The 14,304-nt window shown below is 40.8% G+C and overlaps 1 protein-coding gene across 1 annotated transcript in view; it reads left to right on the forward strand.

Moving 5' to 3' along the window:
• The window catches only part of sema7a (semaphorin 7A), a 62,494-nt gene that overhangs the window by 4,298 nt on the left and 43,892 nt on the right, over nucleotides 1–14,304 (forward strand). Inside the window, exons 3-4 of the mRNA XM_055155477.1 lie at nucleotides 6,449–6,484; nucleotides 8,937–9,035. Coding sequence (XP_055011452.1) covers nucleotides 6,449–6,484; nucleotides 8,937–9,035 — 135 coding nt within the window. The remainder of the gene's footprint in view (nucleotides 1–6,448; nucleotides 6,485–8,936; nucleotides 9,036–14,304) is intronic.

A 14,304-nucleotide genomic window follows, 5' to 3' on the forward strand; every position in this document is an offset into this window, starting at 1 on the left:
TGTAACTAAATACAGTTACTCATAATTTGTACTCTGATTACGTAACTCCAGTACATGTAATCTGTTACTCCCCAACACTACATGCAAATGAGTATCCCGGTTATGATCGGGTTTTTTGAGTATCCCGGTTTCTTCATAGTGCATGTATACGGTTTCTCATAACCTGTAGCTGGTATTTTACGATAGTAACCGGGACACTGTGGCATGTAAACGCAGTATCCCGGTTACTGCAACGTAAATTTGAGTCCAAAAGACAAATATTTTCAGTCTTTTCACCACTACAACAGCAGTGACATAAATAAAGTGACCATACATGAGTGAAATGTCTGCGCTAAACCTACACAGGAATCTGCACTCGTACGACCTGCACAAACTTGATCGCTGAAAAGTTAAACATGAAACATCTCCTATACGATATGTAACGTGTGTTAGTGATCCGGCGGAGAGCGCGAGCTATAGCCCTTAACATGTGCTCTGGGACAGCGGAGAGAAGAGCGAGACTTACTGATTTCCACTGATACTTGGTTTATTACACATTTAGAAACCATACGATGCCAGGTCTCCACGGCGAGAAGTCTGAATCATACATGAAATAGAAATTAGTCAGTTTAATTCCGGTACAGCACATTGCTTGAGTTGCAGAGCACAGAGGTGCGTGTCCATTACATTACACAGCACTGCAACAAGCGAGTGAGCTGTCACCTAACAGTATAATAAAAATAAAAGGGACCACAATCAGGTATTACAGTATCAATAGTAATATAAATGTAATACTGACTGTTACAGATACACACACAGAACAGACTCACCATCATCAGCACCTCCTCTGTCACAGAAAAAAACACACATAATCCACTGAGTCGTGTCCTTTAGTCCGACAGAAGCTGAACCACATCAGCGCACAAGGAGCGAGCTGTTTTTATCAGCACTAACAGTTTATGCTAATTAGCCATGCGGTTTTAAGTTTCAGTAAAACGTAAACAAATGTGGTAAAGATGAATTATATGATGAAACGGGCTGATGTGGTTGTAGTTCATATGTTATAAAGTTGAGTTTATTTATGCAGAATATTTTAATAAAATCTATACGTTGGGTTTGATCTGTGCAGTGGATTGTGGGATCATGACTCCTCACTGCTGGTTAAACCTCCCGAGCTTCCTGTTTATATTTTTCCTGGTTTATTAACTTAAACAAAGTAAATTTTTGCACTTGCGCATTTGTAAGATTATGTCAAGAAACAGGGATACTCCATTTGATCATGTCACAGGGATATGAGTGTCCCGGTTTCTCAGGCATGTAAACGCAGTATCATGAATACTGACATACCCGGGACATGGCTAATAACCGGGATACTGATGTGCATGTAAACACACTCAGTGATGTGTGTGTTGACCTTTGTCAGATAGAACAGCTGAACACACTTGTGGCTCGTTCTTTTTACAACACAAATCAAATATTGTTCAGAAAGTTCTTCCCAAGTCTGTCGCAGAAGTTTCCATAAATGTGTGGCACTTGTTGGTCATTTCACTCTTCAGTCTTCAGCTCGATGGGGTTTAAGTCTGGAGACTGTGCTGCTGGACACTCCAGGTTTTCAAGGTTCTTTTTTCCTGTTAACCTGTTACCATCCACCTAATTTTGGCGTGTGCACAATAGCACTACATACCCAAATGCCATAGCTTATTAAAAGAAAACCTTAGAACCCACATGCTTGTGTGAGGCACCATTTTAAAGCTTAGGCCTTCTAGTTTCTGTAGATATGTACATGACACTACACTCATTGTTCAAGTTGTTGGCAACAACTGTGTAGAATTTCAGATCTCTAGGACAAAGGGTTTTGATGCTGTGAGCCTTTGTGTAAACAAAATGACAATTCGGCACAAGATTGCCAAATTTGTGCCAAAATAATAATAATAATAATATAATAATAATAATAATAATTGTTATTATTATAATACTAATTCTTCTGATCTTTAGGCATGTTTTCTCAAGAAAAAAACCTAAAAGTAGCCAAAATTGTCCTAGCAGATCTGCCCACTATGGCTCCTCCCGCACTGCTTGTCTGTGTCTCTCTGTTGCGCTTGTAAACACAGGGTCCGTTTCCAATACAATCTGAATGTCCCACCCACCGTTTGAAAGCTCTGGTGATAGGCTAAAACAATATGTCAATCACTTTCTGAAAGATCCAATGACTGAAGAGATTTCCTGTAAACAAACTGATGACGCGTGCGTAAAGCCAGGAAGTACGTGAGTGCGTTAGCTTCTTCAGCGGCTTGTCCCACCTAAACCCCGCCACCGACAACAGCGGGGAGGGTCTCATTTTGAAGCTAAGAGTGTGAGGAAAAAGAGCGCCAAGACAAACGGAACTCAGAGAGGGAGAAGGCATGGAAAGGCAACATATATTTTCATTCACGCATTCATCCATTCATACGGACGAGGACTTTCTGGATTATTTACCCACATGGAATTATTTTATGGAAAAAACAACTTGATATTCTTTTTTCTGTGGATTATTACGGACTTATTGAGTACAACTTTTCATGGATTGAACGCGTTTTGGACCGACAGAACCGGCTCAAAGGTAAGAAACACGTATCTTATTCTTTGTTTATGATGTGAAGTTTTAAGTTTCCTTTTTGGTTCTTCCTGTGGATCAGTCCTGCCCTTCACCTTCACCTTTCACTATTTTTCAATTCCGTTGGGAAGAGAAACAGTTTGAACAGAGGTTTGAGTCACACACATCTGATTCACTTTTGTATTTATGAAGTTCACAAACACATTTCTCGAGCCGTTTTCCTCTGTTCGGATCCAACAACGATTACGATGTCCGAATCCCAGAACTAAAATATGACAATATCAGAACCAGAAACAAAAGTGATATGGTTCAAAAGACTTGAAAAGATCGACTTTGACAATAGACACATCCCACTGGGAAAACAAACATGGAGGTTTGATGTTGACTTTTTCAGAAAATCCTTCCCAGTATGAATTGCACGATGACCGGTCTGAAATTTTTGATGCATGTATTTGAAGACAACAAACATGAATTTTCAGGATGTGGTTGGTACATTCATGTAGTTTTAAAAAAGCAGGACAATATCAAGTAATCCAAAGTATTCAGATTACATTACTCACTTTAAATAATTTAATGGATCATGTTACAAACTACATTTTGAGGTATGTAATCTGTAATCTGTAGGGGAATACATTTTAAAAGTAACCTTCCCAACAGTGGTCCTGAGTGTCAGTCAGAGTCAGAGTGGAGCTCAGTAGGGAGTATTTGTGCATAAGATGATCTGGCACCTGTGGGAGACAGACATGACGCAGAGATACGCAGCTGAAAACATAGAGCAGGACAACAGTCTACGTGCTGACAGTCCTTCACAAACAGCTGATACGAGTTTTATTTGCGGCACCAACAGCTGCGAGGAACAAGCAAAAAGGCAACTGCTGCGATACCAGTGTGGGAACAGACGGTCGCCAGGTGAAGTTTATATTAAAGGGACACTTGGGAATTTTGGTCCCATATAGAGGCTTTGCACCGTCACGTGACCCTATAGCAACGGTACTTATGCTGCCATGACACCAGGCACAGTACGTCATTGACTTCAGCAGCATCGGAGAAACATGGGCAGGTTTTGTTGTGTATTTGGTTGTTCTAGATCAGGTGTCTCAGACTCGCAGCCCGGGGGCCAACTGCGGCCCTCGGAAGGATTTTTTGCGGCCCTCCACTTAATTCCAAAGAATAATGTCAGTGCGGCCCGCGGTAGATGTACGCACAATCCCACCCCCCCCACCGCGGGCCGCACTGACAGATGAAGCTGCAATCGGTGCCTGTGCAGATTCACAACAACAGATTATTAACGCAGTTTACATCCCAAAACTCAATTTACAGCAGCTGTGAAGCAACGAGTCTAAGTGGATCTGTTAATACGAGTACACGTGCACATACGGCGGTTTTTTTTCATGCAACCACTATTTATCGAGTACTCAATGCGGCCCAGCCTCACTCAGACTTTATCTAATGTGGCCCTCAGGTAATTTGAGTTTGAGACCCCTGTTCTAGACGCTCTGAACGGGATAAAACGATTTGTTTCATCACTGTTCCTCTGGAAATTACTCATCAGGAGCTCAAACAAGGGAATTATCGAAAAAGTTTGGAATTTTGGACATAGGACCTCATTTCCTAGTTATAGAGAGTGTTGGAACCGTGTGGAGATGCTTTTTTAAATATTCCATCCAGTCCTTGTATTTGCAGAGGTCACTGGTGCCACTAAAAACAGTCTTACCCACTCCACAAAACACACAAAGAAAATCTATTATTACACCAGACTGTCCATGTGAATGTCTGTGCTGATAGAATAATGTTTGAAATAAAACTAACCTTGCATCACTTGAATCGTCGCATACTGAGGGACTATTTTCTCATATATCACTCCGCCGCTGCCAAGCTTTCTATCAGGAAGAGGAACTCACTGCTGCTGCTCAGACATAAATACAAGGGTGGTTTTACTTCTAAAATTATTCTATCGACACAGACATTCACACAGACAGTCTGGTGTAATAATAGATTTTCTTTGAGTGTTTTGTGGAGTGGGTAAGACTGTTTTTAGTGGCAGGAGAACTGTGGCCATTGACATGCACTACAGTAGTCTAGCACCAGTGACCTCTGCAAATACAAGGACTGGATGGAATATTTAAAAAAGTGTCTCCACATGTCTCCAACACTCTGGCTCACGAGGGCCCCGTCCACACTAGTAAGTATTTGAGTGGTGTTGGTTGTGGGTGCAGTGTTTGTTCACACTAATCCGACTGAAAACGGCTCCAGAGACGGAACGATCTGGTGCCTCCAGCTCCCACGAATTCATGTTCATACAGATCTGATTCGGCACCGTGTGGACGCCTGAAAACACCGATACTCTGATGTAGTTCCGTGCACCGCGAAGTAATTCACCACCAAAACACTAAGAGGCGAGAATATCTGTCCATTCATGTAAACGTGTGTCTGTGTGTACGACCTGCAGACGTATAATCTCTGAGAAGTTTCACATGAACCATCTCCAACACGACAGAAACACAGAACAGACTCACCATCAGCAGAACACCCCTCTGTCACAGAAAGAACACTCATATTCCACTGAGTCGTGTCCTTTAGTCCGACAGAAGCTGAACCGCATCAGCGACACAAGGAGCGAGCTGTTTTTTTGAGCGTTTCGTTTATGCAAATGAGTCATGTGGTTTTAAATTTCATTTCTGTAAAACGTAAACAAATATGTACAAAACTGTGTGGATAGGAAAGACTTGTGGACACAGAAACGACGTGTCAGATACGGTGATACGGTGATTTGTTTCAGTGTAAACGGGATCTAGGAAATGGGGTCCAAAATATGTCCAAAATTCCGAACTGTCCCTTTAATACAGAATCGTAAATCCTTGTGTTTACCCATCAGAAGAACGACTTACCGTACCTTTACGTTATTATTGTCTCATGAATATTAAAATACACTTATAAAGACATACAGTAATACGAGCTGTACGCCTTCTGTTTAATTCATTGTGTAATTCTTGTTTTAGAGACGAGGCCTGAGGCTGGACGAGTTTATTTACGTCAGAACAGAGCCCAGAGACACAGACCCTCAGGACTATGTGATAGTGTTATCTGGTTTCTATCAGTCCAGTCTGGCTATGCTGCCGTTGTAGGGAGTATTATACCACTGATAACGCTGGCCATGATAACGGGAACTGAGCTTGTAGTGCCCTCAGTTCAACACAGATATGGAATTTCTCTAACAGATATGGAATTATGATAATGAGGATTTGTAAGGAGTGAGGTTGGAGTTTGGGGAGTGGAGGCAGCTGGAGTTTGGGAAGGGGCGAGATAGTTTGAAACTGACTCTCCTTCTTCAGATGCATGAGCCAGATCTGTGTCACTCTAAACCGTTCTACACATGATCAAACTGGAGCGTCTCTCGCTGATAGAGGTCTGGAATGCGGATCGCTGTGACAGATATCTGAATCTGATCGAAGCGTGACTGCAGCTGACGAAGCGGAAGCATCAGGGAGTGTCTACAGCCGTAATAATGGGTTGTGTAAGCAAAGAAAAAAAAAAAAAGGCTCTGTGTATATTAAAAAACCTTGGACCGCTTCGTAATTCCTTCCTTTATTTCACGCTCCACTGGGATTTAATATGTGTCAGTTTTACGACGCCAAACACAATGCGCTGCAACACAATGAGCCTGTGGCCTTAAGGCTTTTGTCTCCATGTATTTCTAACGAGTCTGTGGTCCGTGGTGTCAGGACCCATTACTTGAAGTGGCTTTTTTGCCCATTGGGTTGACCCTGGAAAACACTGCGGTGTCGTTATATATATATATATTTTTATATTTTATGTGCAAACCGCAGCTGTTGTGTCTGTAGTTTCATGTTTGTGTAATGACATTTCTCTCCACAGAACTTGTTGACCACCGGACCCCTGGAATGCCCGAAGGTGAGGCTTGCAATTTACTGAAATAACACTGATTCAGAGCAACAAATGAGGAACTGAAACAACATTTTATAAGGATCCATACGCTATTGATTTGACATCAGCAGAACAGAAAAGCAGAAATATGAGCTGGACAGATATATTTAACCCAACGGTTAAATTATCTATTTCCTGTCTGTGTTATAATGTGTCATGTTCCTCGTCACAAACACGCAAACAGAACTGGACTTGTGTTTTGTTTCATTCACACGTTTAACACACAAACCCTGCAGATTTAGGCCGAGTTCTTCTCTCGAACCGAAAAAACACTCTATTCCACCTTGTGATGTCATGTGGTGATACGGGAAGTGCTTCATTATGTTTTTAAACTCCACACACCTTCACTAGAATCACTGAAGAGGCTAATCTTTGGCTACGTTCAGACTGCAGCCTGAAGTGACCCAAATCTGATTTTTTGGTGTCTCTATGTTCCTGTATCTGATCTTTTAATGACAGTCTGAACCACACAGATCTGTTTTTTTCAAATGTGACCCAGGACACTTGGATATGTGCTCCTGAAACTGATACATATCTGATCTTTTGACATGTGACTTCAGTCTGAACGGTCAAAGTGCATTCATCCACCTACACGTTATCAACAAGACACAAACGTCACTATTCTGCACTGAAGTAGGCGAAAATTGTTAATGAACTCTGTGTCACTGAAGTGAAGCACATCTCCACTCACCACTCTTGGCTCCGTCTCCACATCCACACGTTCCTTTCAACGGACTGAACCACAAAACACCACGACCAAAAACCTCGTCCTTCTCCTTCTCAATCTCCTCCTTAAAACAAGTAAGTTGTTCATGTTCTGGCTCCGGTACGAGAGGAACTTTAAAATCTCCAGGTGCTCGATGCTGCGTCCATGTTTGGACAACTTCTGTAAACACAGAGACGCTCGCTGCGGTTGACGTCGTCGTGTCTCCAGTGTCACATGTGGGACACTTTTGGGCCGTTTACTGTTCACACTGGAGTCACATACAAGTCACATTTAACTGGAAATGTGAACGACCTCGAAAAAACATCGGATTTCACCAAAAAATCCGAACTGAGTGTTAAGCCCTGCAGTCTGAACGTCGCCTTAGACTCGTTTTCTCCTTATTACTAACTTAACCTCTCCACAAAGAAAGATGATGAAGATAATGAGCCTGTCTTACGCATTTACAACTTGATGTCATTGCAGGACGGTAAAACGACCGTGTTGCTCCAGCCGTCTATTTTCTTTATTGTCAACAAGTTCAAGAACAGCATTTCTTCACCCCCAAATGCTTAAATCATATATCAGTTTTCTTTCTTTTGAATCAAACATAATTCATGTACCGAAAGATATTAAGTTGTCTTTTAAACTAAAATACAAATTAATCATTATGAATTGTTAATTATTTGCAAATATGTAAACCTTATGAAATGGCACTTACAATCATCGGGAATTTCAACCTGGGAAGTGTCAGTCTCTACTGAACTAACATGTGACACTGGAGACACGACGACGTCAACCGCAGCGAGCGTCTCTGTGTTTACTGAAGTTGTCCAAACATGGACGCAGCATCGAGCACCTGGAGATTTTAAAGTTCCTCTCGTACCGGAGCCACAACATGAACAATGAACAATGAACTTACTTGTTTTAAGGAGGAGATTGAGAAGGAGAAGGACGAGGTTTTTGGTCGTGGTGTTTTGTGGTTCAGTCCGTTGAAAGGAACGTGTGGATGTGGAGACGGAGCCAAGAGTGGTGAGTGGAGATGTGCTTCACTTCAGTCACATGGAGTTCTTTAAAAAATTTTTCGCCGACTTCAGCGCAGAATAGTGACGTTTGTGTCTTGTTGATAACGTGTAGGTGGATGAATGCACTTTGGCCGTTCAGATTGAAGTCACATGACAAAAGATCAAATATGTATCAGTTTCAGGAGCACATATCCAAGTGTCCTGGGTCACATTGGAAAAAATCGGATCTGTGTGGTTCAGACTGACATTAAAAGATCAGATACAGGAACATAGGGGCCAAGAAATCGGAATTGGGTCACTTCAGGCTGCAGTGTGAACGTAGCCTAAAGGCAAAAGGAGCTGTTCTCTTCTTGAAAACTACCGCTTCATGACATCACAAGTTGGAACAGAGCGTTTTGAGCTTTGGAGATGTAGACAGACTAATAATAAAGAGTTACTCAAACATGTGAATGAAACAAAACACAACTCCCGGTCTGTTTTTGAGGAGGAAAAAACATTATAACATTGCTTAAAGCTCACAAGAGTCAAGTTTGCATAATATAGCACTCAAGATTAAAGTCTAACACACTCTCAGACAGAGCAGTGCCTCCAGTTACACACACACATCAGCTGCAAAGTATCAATAATAATAACACGATTTTATTTATGTATGTATTTATTTATTTTTTAACTGTTTGTGTCTGATCTGCAGGATGTAATCTGTGAAAACGTGGTCACAGTGATCCAGGAGCTCAATGGCGTCGTGTTCGTGTGTGGGACAAATGGACTCAGACCTCACTGCTGGAACCTGGTAAGGACCTGACCACTGCACTTCCGCTGACGGTTTGATCTGCTCGTAGCGGTTTTCCTCAGAATGGTCACGTGATACTGCTGTGGTGTGATTAGTCAGATGATTTAAAGAGGTTTTGGCACGGTCTTCCTACTATAAACGAGGGCGAGGGGGCTTTTTTACTCTCACACAGCTGGCGTCCTGGAGAAGTCTGCTTTAAGCCGAGCGTACTGTACACTGCAGTATTTTTGATGGTTTCACTCAGCACCAGCTCGCGGCCAAAAAGGCACTTCAGAAGGAGAGTATAGATCTGGTCGTTACATTGGCGAAGCAGGAATGCCAAAGTGTCTGTAAGCAACATCTGCTTAATAAATGGCAAAAAGAATGGGAGGGGGAACGGCACTTTTTTGGGCAGGCACTTTTTTGCCTGTCAGTCGTCAAAGTACAAAATAGCAGGAATGGTGGGTCCAGCTGCAGAAGAGACGAAGTCGTCTTAACGAGGTTGTGATTAGGGCTCTGTGGATTGGCTGCGTGCTTATTTAAAATCGGGAAACACCTCAATGGCCTCTGCAACTGTGACAGCCCAGAAATCGTTAGACACACATTGTTGTCATTAGTGACGGGCATTCGATGAAATTTTCTTAATCGCTCGTCGGAAGAATTAACGATCGATTATCGATTAATCATTAACGTTTTTATATTAAAATGATCATCATTATTATTACTATCTGCACTACTAATCTGCATAAATAAATTCAACTTTACGACATATAAACCGTAACGACTCTAGAGCCACATCAGCCCGTTTGACATTATAATGTGTTTAATTCAGTTTTGTTCAAATCTCACAGAAACAAAACTTAAAACCACATCACTAATTTGCATAAACTCAAGCGAAGATAAAACTCCAGCTCTTGTGTCGCTGATGTGGTTCAATTTCTGTCGGATTAAAAGACATGACTCAGGTGAATACAGGTCAGTGTGACCAGATTTGCGTTTGTTAAAACCAGGACAGCGTACGGGGGGAGGGGGGCGGGGCCTCGTCATCCACATTGAGCGACTCTCACCTGGAAAAACTTTTCCCACTGGACACAGAAACATATGTGCTGCTTTATACACTGTGCACATGGACTCACACTTGTCCCGAACGCAACGGAAAGTGTGGAATTTCTTATACATGTCATCGTTAAATACGCATTTAAATACGCATTCGTTGCAGACTGACCGAATGTTTCTGTTTGTGTCTCGCTCCTTCTGAGTGCACAGAGCTACATGTACGGACCCCCATTTGGTCACGCTACGCACAGCAACCTACATTCAGTTTGTCGATTAAAATGAATGTAATCGATGAAATTCTTAATGATCAATTATCGATTAATCGATTAATCATGCCCATCCCTAGTTGTCATGCAGCACCTACAGCAGAGAAAGGAAGCAGCTCTTCAAGGAGCTAGCGGACCTGGGACTTGTAACCTTTTCGCTCAAAACTATTCTTTCTTCGGAAAATAGTTCAGTAAATTTAGCTCTGTTAAACATTCTTCACAGCTCTTAATATCTTTATAATGAAGGTGGAGGGCATGCGTGTAGCCTGCTGGAAACTATTAGAAAAAGCTCCAGCTCGCACGGTTTAAAAGTTCACAGCTCACGATTCATGTTCTCACACTATACAATCCGATGCTTGGATGCGATCTTCCTGCGCACACTGTACGTCCACATCACGACATGTGGAGTTCTTGAATTATTGGAGCCAATATATTACACAAAATCTCTCTTGCTTTTCTCTTTGTCTCTCTCTATCAAACACACAGACCACCAACAGCAACAATGAATTAACTACGTGTCTACTTTGCCAGTCTGGACAAAAACATTACCTGGAAGCTGCAACTGAGCGGCAATCTACCCCCAGCTGTTCTCTGTTTTGTTGAGGTCATGTTCGCCCTGTGAGGCCTCACTGAAAAGGCTCGGGTAAAAAGCCAAAGCTCGGTTAGCTGAGCCTCCATATCCTGTTTCCAAAACACACGCTGACCCGCTGTTGTCCTCCACCAACTTCATATTATTTCATTCTGCTTCTGTGTTCGCTCATGCTCAATCAATCAATCAACAACTTTATTAATCCCAAAGGGCAATTCAGTTCGCACATCTCTGGTCATGCACAATATATAAATATAAATAATAAAGAAAAAGAAAGACAGACACTAGACGTTCGAACCACAGTGCATCAGGGACACAGTAACAAATTCACTTTCCGTTTAAAATCCTTACGGCAGAAGGAATAAAAGATTTGGCGTCTGACGGATTCTGGCAAATCGGATCGCGGAGCCGTCACGAGAGGCGACTGGATTTCAAACAGGATTGATACCCAAAACCTGCTACGTAGGTCTCCAGGACAGTTGATAGTCAAGGTCAGTTAAAAACAATCAATCAATGAACCTGCCCAGGGACGACAGGTGGAAATGAGCACCGATGCTACAACCTGATGTACCAGCATCTCTAGTGTTAAGGTTAATGCAAAAATTGCACGCTGTCCCTGTCTCAAATAAATAAATAAATAAATATTCTTGCGATCTACGATTAGGGTTGGGTATCATCAAGAAGCTGCTGATACGATACATACCTCAATACACAGATCACGATACGATACATATCTCAATACAGTGCACTTTCGATTTGATACGTTTAAATAAAAATAATCCTGGTTATGAGAAACCAGGATACTGTAGCTCAGGGGTGTCACTCATTTTGTTCCGGGGGCCGTATCCAACCGACTTTGATCCCAAAGTGTCCGGATCAGAAAACTCATGTCATATAAACCCAAAAATAACAATAAGTTCAAATATTTGTGCAGAGAAACACAAATCTATTACAGAAATCTTTTTAAATTGATGAACTCTTTCTTTTACAAAATATTATAATATTATGAACAACCTGAAACTTTAAGAAAAATGCAATTTCAACACAAAGTTTTAACATGAACTTGTTTGCAAATAGGAATAAGTAAATTTTTGTTGTAAAATCCTGCACTCGGCTCCACTTTTCTCATGTTGGACATTTTTCTGATGAGGGTGTCACGGTCAACAGTCAAAACGATCGTCCTTTAAGAGCGTTTGGAAAGAGACAAGTCTTCATTTGTGCTGCTCTGGTGGGAGGGGCCACGTACAGAGACGCTGGAGACGCTGATATGCTCAGCACAGCAGAAAATTACCAATATTTTAATTAAAATATTTAAGTTGAAAATCAGTCAAGGACCAGATTAAAGGTCTTGGAGGGCCGGATCTGGCCCCCGGGCCTTATGTTTGACACCTGTGCTGTAGCTGGTATATTCCGATAGCAACTGGGGCATGTAAACGCAGCATAAAGTTGAGTGCACCTGCGTCCAAAAGACAAACACTTTCCAGTCTTTTCACCACAATAGTGACACAAATAAAGTCACCAACATGAATAAAGTGACTGCAGCTACCCTGGTTTTCTTAGCGAGAAAGGACTTCACGCTTCGTACTGATGATTATGTGTCAGTATTTATTCTCAGCAATCTTCAATTCCATTAACACACACCGAAACACACCGTGAAAACTAAAACAAAGACAGACAGAAAATATCTTAACTTTTCATAAACACCTTTAAATAAATACACAATTGAAACTATATTTACTGTTTTCGCCTTTACGTTTCCAGCGGTAGTTAACAGGTTTTTATTTTGATGTCTTTTTCTTTACACCTTTACTCTCTGTTTCTCCCTTCTCTCTTTTCGCGCTACTACTTTTTCTCTTTTCTACTTCCGGGGGCAAGGCAAAAGGTCACACAACTCAAAAGGCAAATATATTCACAAATAAAATACAAAAAACAATAACTGCAATATTCTGACACATCTCAATACTTGAACAAAGAAAATAATAACCTTCTCACTTATTACTATAAAAACAAATATACTGACATTATCGTCAGTTACAGTGACCACACATGAGTGAAATGACTGTAGAATAAAGAGCTGCGCTAAACCTGCACATGTACAACGTGCACTCGTATGACCTGCACACGTGTGATCTACGATTAGGGCTGGGAGTCATTAAGAAGCTGCCGATACGATACATATCTCAATACATAGATCACGATACGATACATATCTCGATACATAGATCACGATACGATACATACATAGATCACGATACGATACATATCTCGATACACATAGATCACGATACGATACATATCTCGATACAGTGCACTTTCGATTTGATACGGTTCAATAAAAAATAAAGGCAAAATTATGGCTGTGATACTAAAACGCTTTGTTAAACCACTTCTTGTGCAAAGTTCATATGAAACACAAACATTTTAATCATCAAAACACTGAGAATGTCAAATGGGTCCAGTCAAGTGGTAACGGAGGGAAACAGGGGCAGATTTTTGACATTCAAATGTCTCTTATTCAGAAACTAGAGGAACTATTGAAATAAGTAAAGTATCAGAATGTAGGAAAGAGTTACACTCCAACAGGGTCAAGTTAAACCTGTGATATTCTTTCAAGTTGTTGACAAAAAATTAAAAAAACTCATGTCGGTAACGGAGGGAATGAAATATGCAGCACTTTTTGGTCAATAAATCCAAACAGTGATAACTCTTGGTTCTCACTTACATATCCTTAACAAACTGGTTTGAATATTTGCTTCATATAGTTTTCTACCATATGGTACAAGATTAGGTTGAAAAACCTCTTACTTTTTGACTCATGAGATTTTTTATTAAGAAAGGTCATGGTAACGGAGGGAAAAGTAACGGAGGGAAAATTGTACGTAGAAGGTGCAGGATTTTACATCATTTGTCAACTTTTTTCTTCTGAATACTTTAATATTACTTCAAAATGAAAGGAAACTATTTCTATAAAATATGTCAGTCCTTCCAAGAACATTTTTATCATTTTAAATACTTTTATTTTTATTTTTAAATCATGTCCCTTCATCAACAGTTCAAAGATGGAATAACACAAGATATGATGAAATACATCCATTTATTTACATGATTTTGCAGGTCTTTGAAATTTGGGAAATAATTTTTGTTCCATGTTTCATACATGGTCTGTTTAAAACATATGGAACTTTAGAACCAAAAATGGTACAGAAAAAAGATCAACAGTTTCATAAACTAGAGTACATATGTATCTGTTCAATACATTTTTATATCAGATGCAATTAACTTGAATTTTTGGCCTTGATTGTTTACTTCTGCTTGACTGGGCCCAATTGTGTCACATAAATGAGTTTTCTTCCTCTGAACAAGCAACAAAACTGTAACT

Source organism: Boleophthalmus pectinirostris, unplaced genomic scaffold, assembly GCF_026225935.1.
Source record: "Boleophthalmus pectinirostris isolate CB_2022bp ecotype Guang Dong unplaced genomic scaffold, ASM2622593v1 HiC_scaffold_2, whole genome shotgun sequence".
Lineage (NCBI taxonomy): Eukaryota > Metazoa > Chordata > Actinopteri > Gobiiformes > Gobiidae > Boleophthalmus > Boleophthalmus pectinirostris.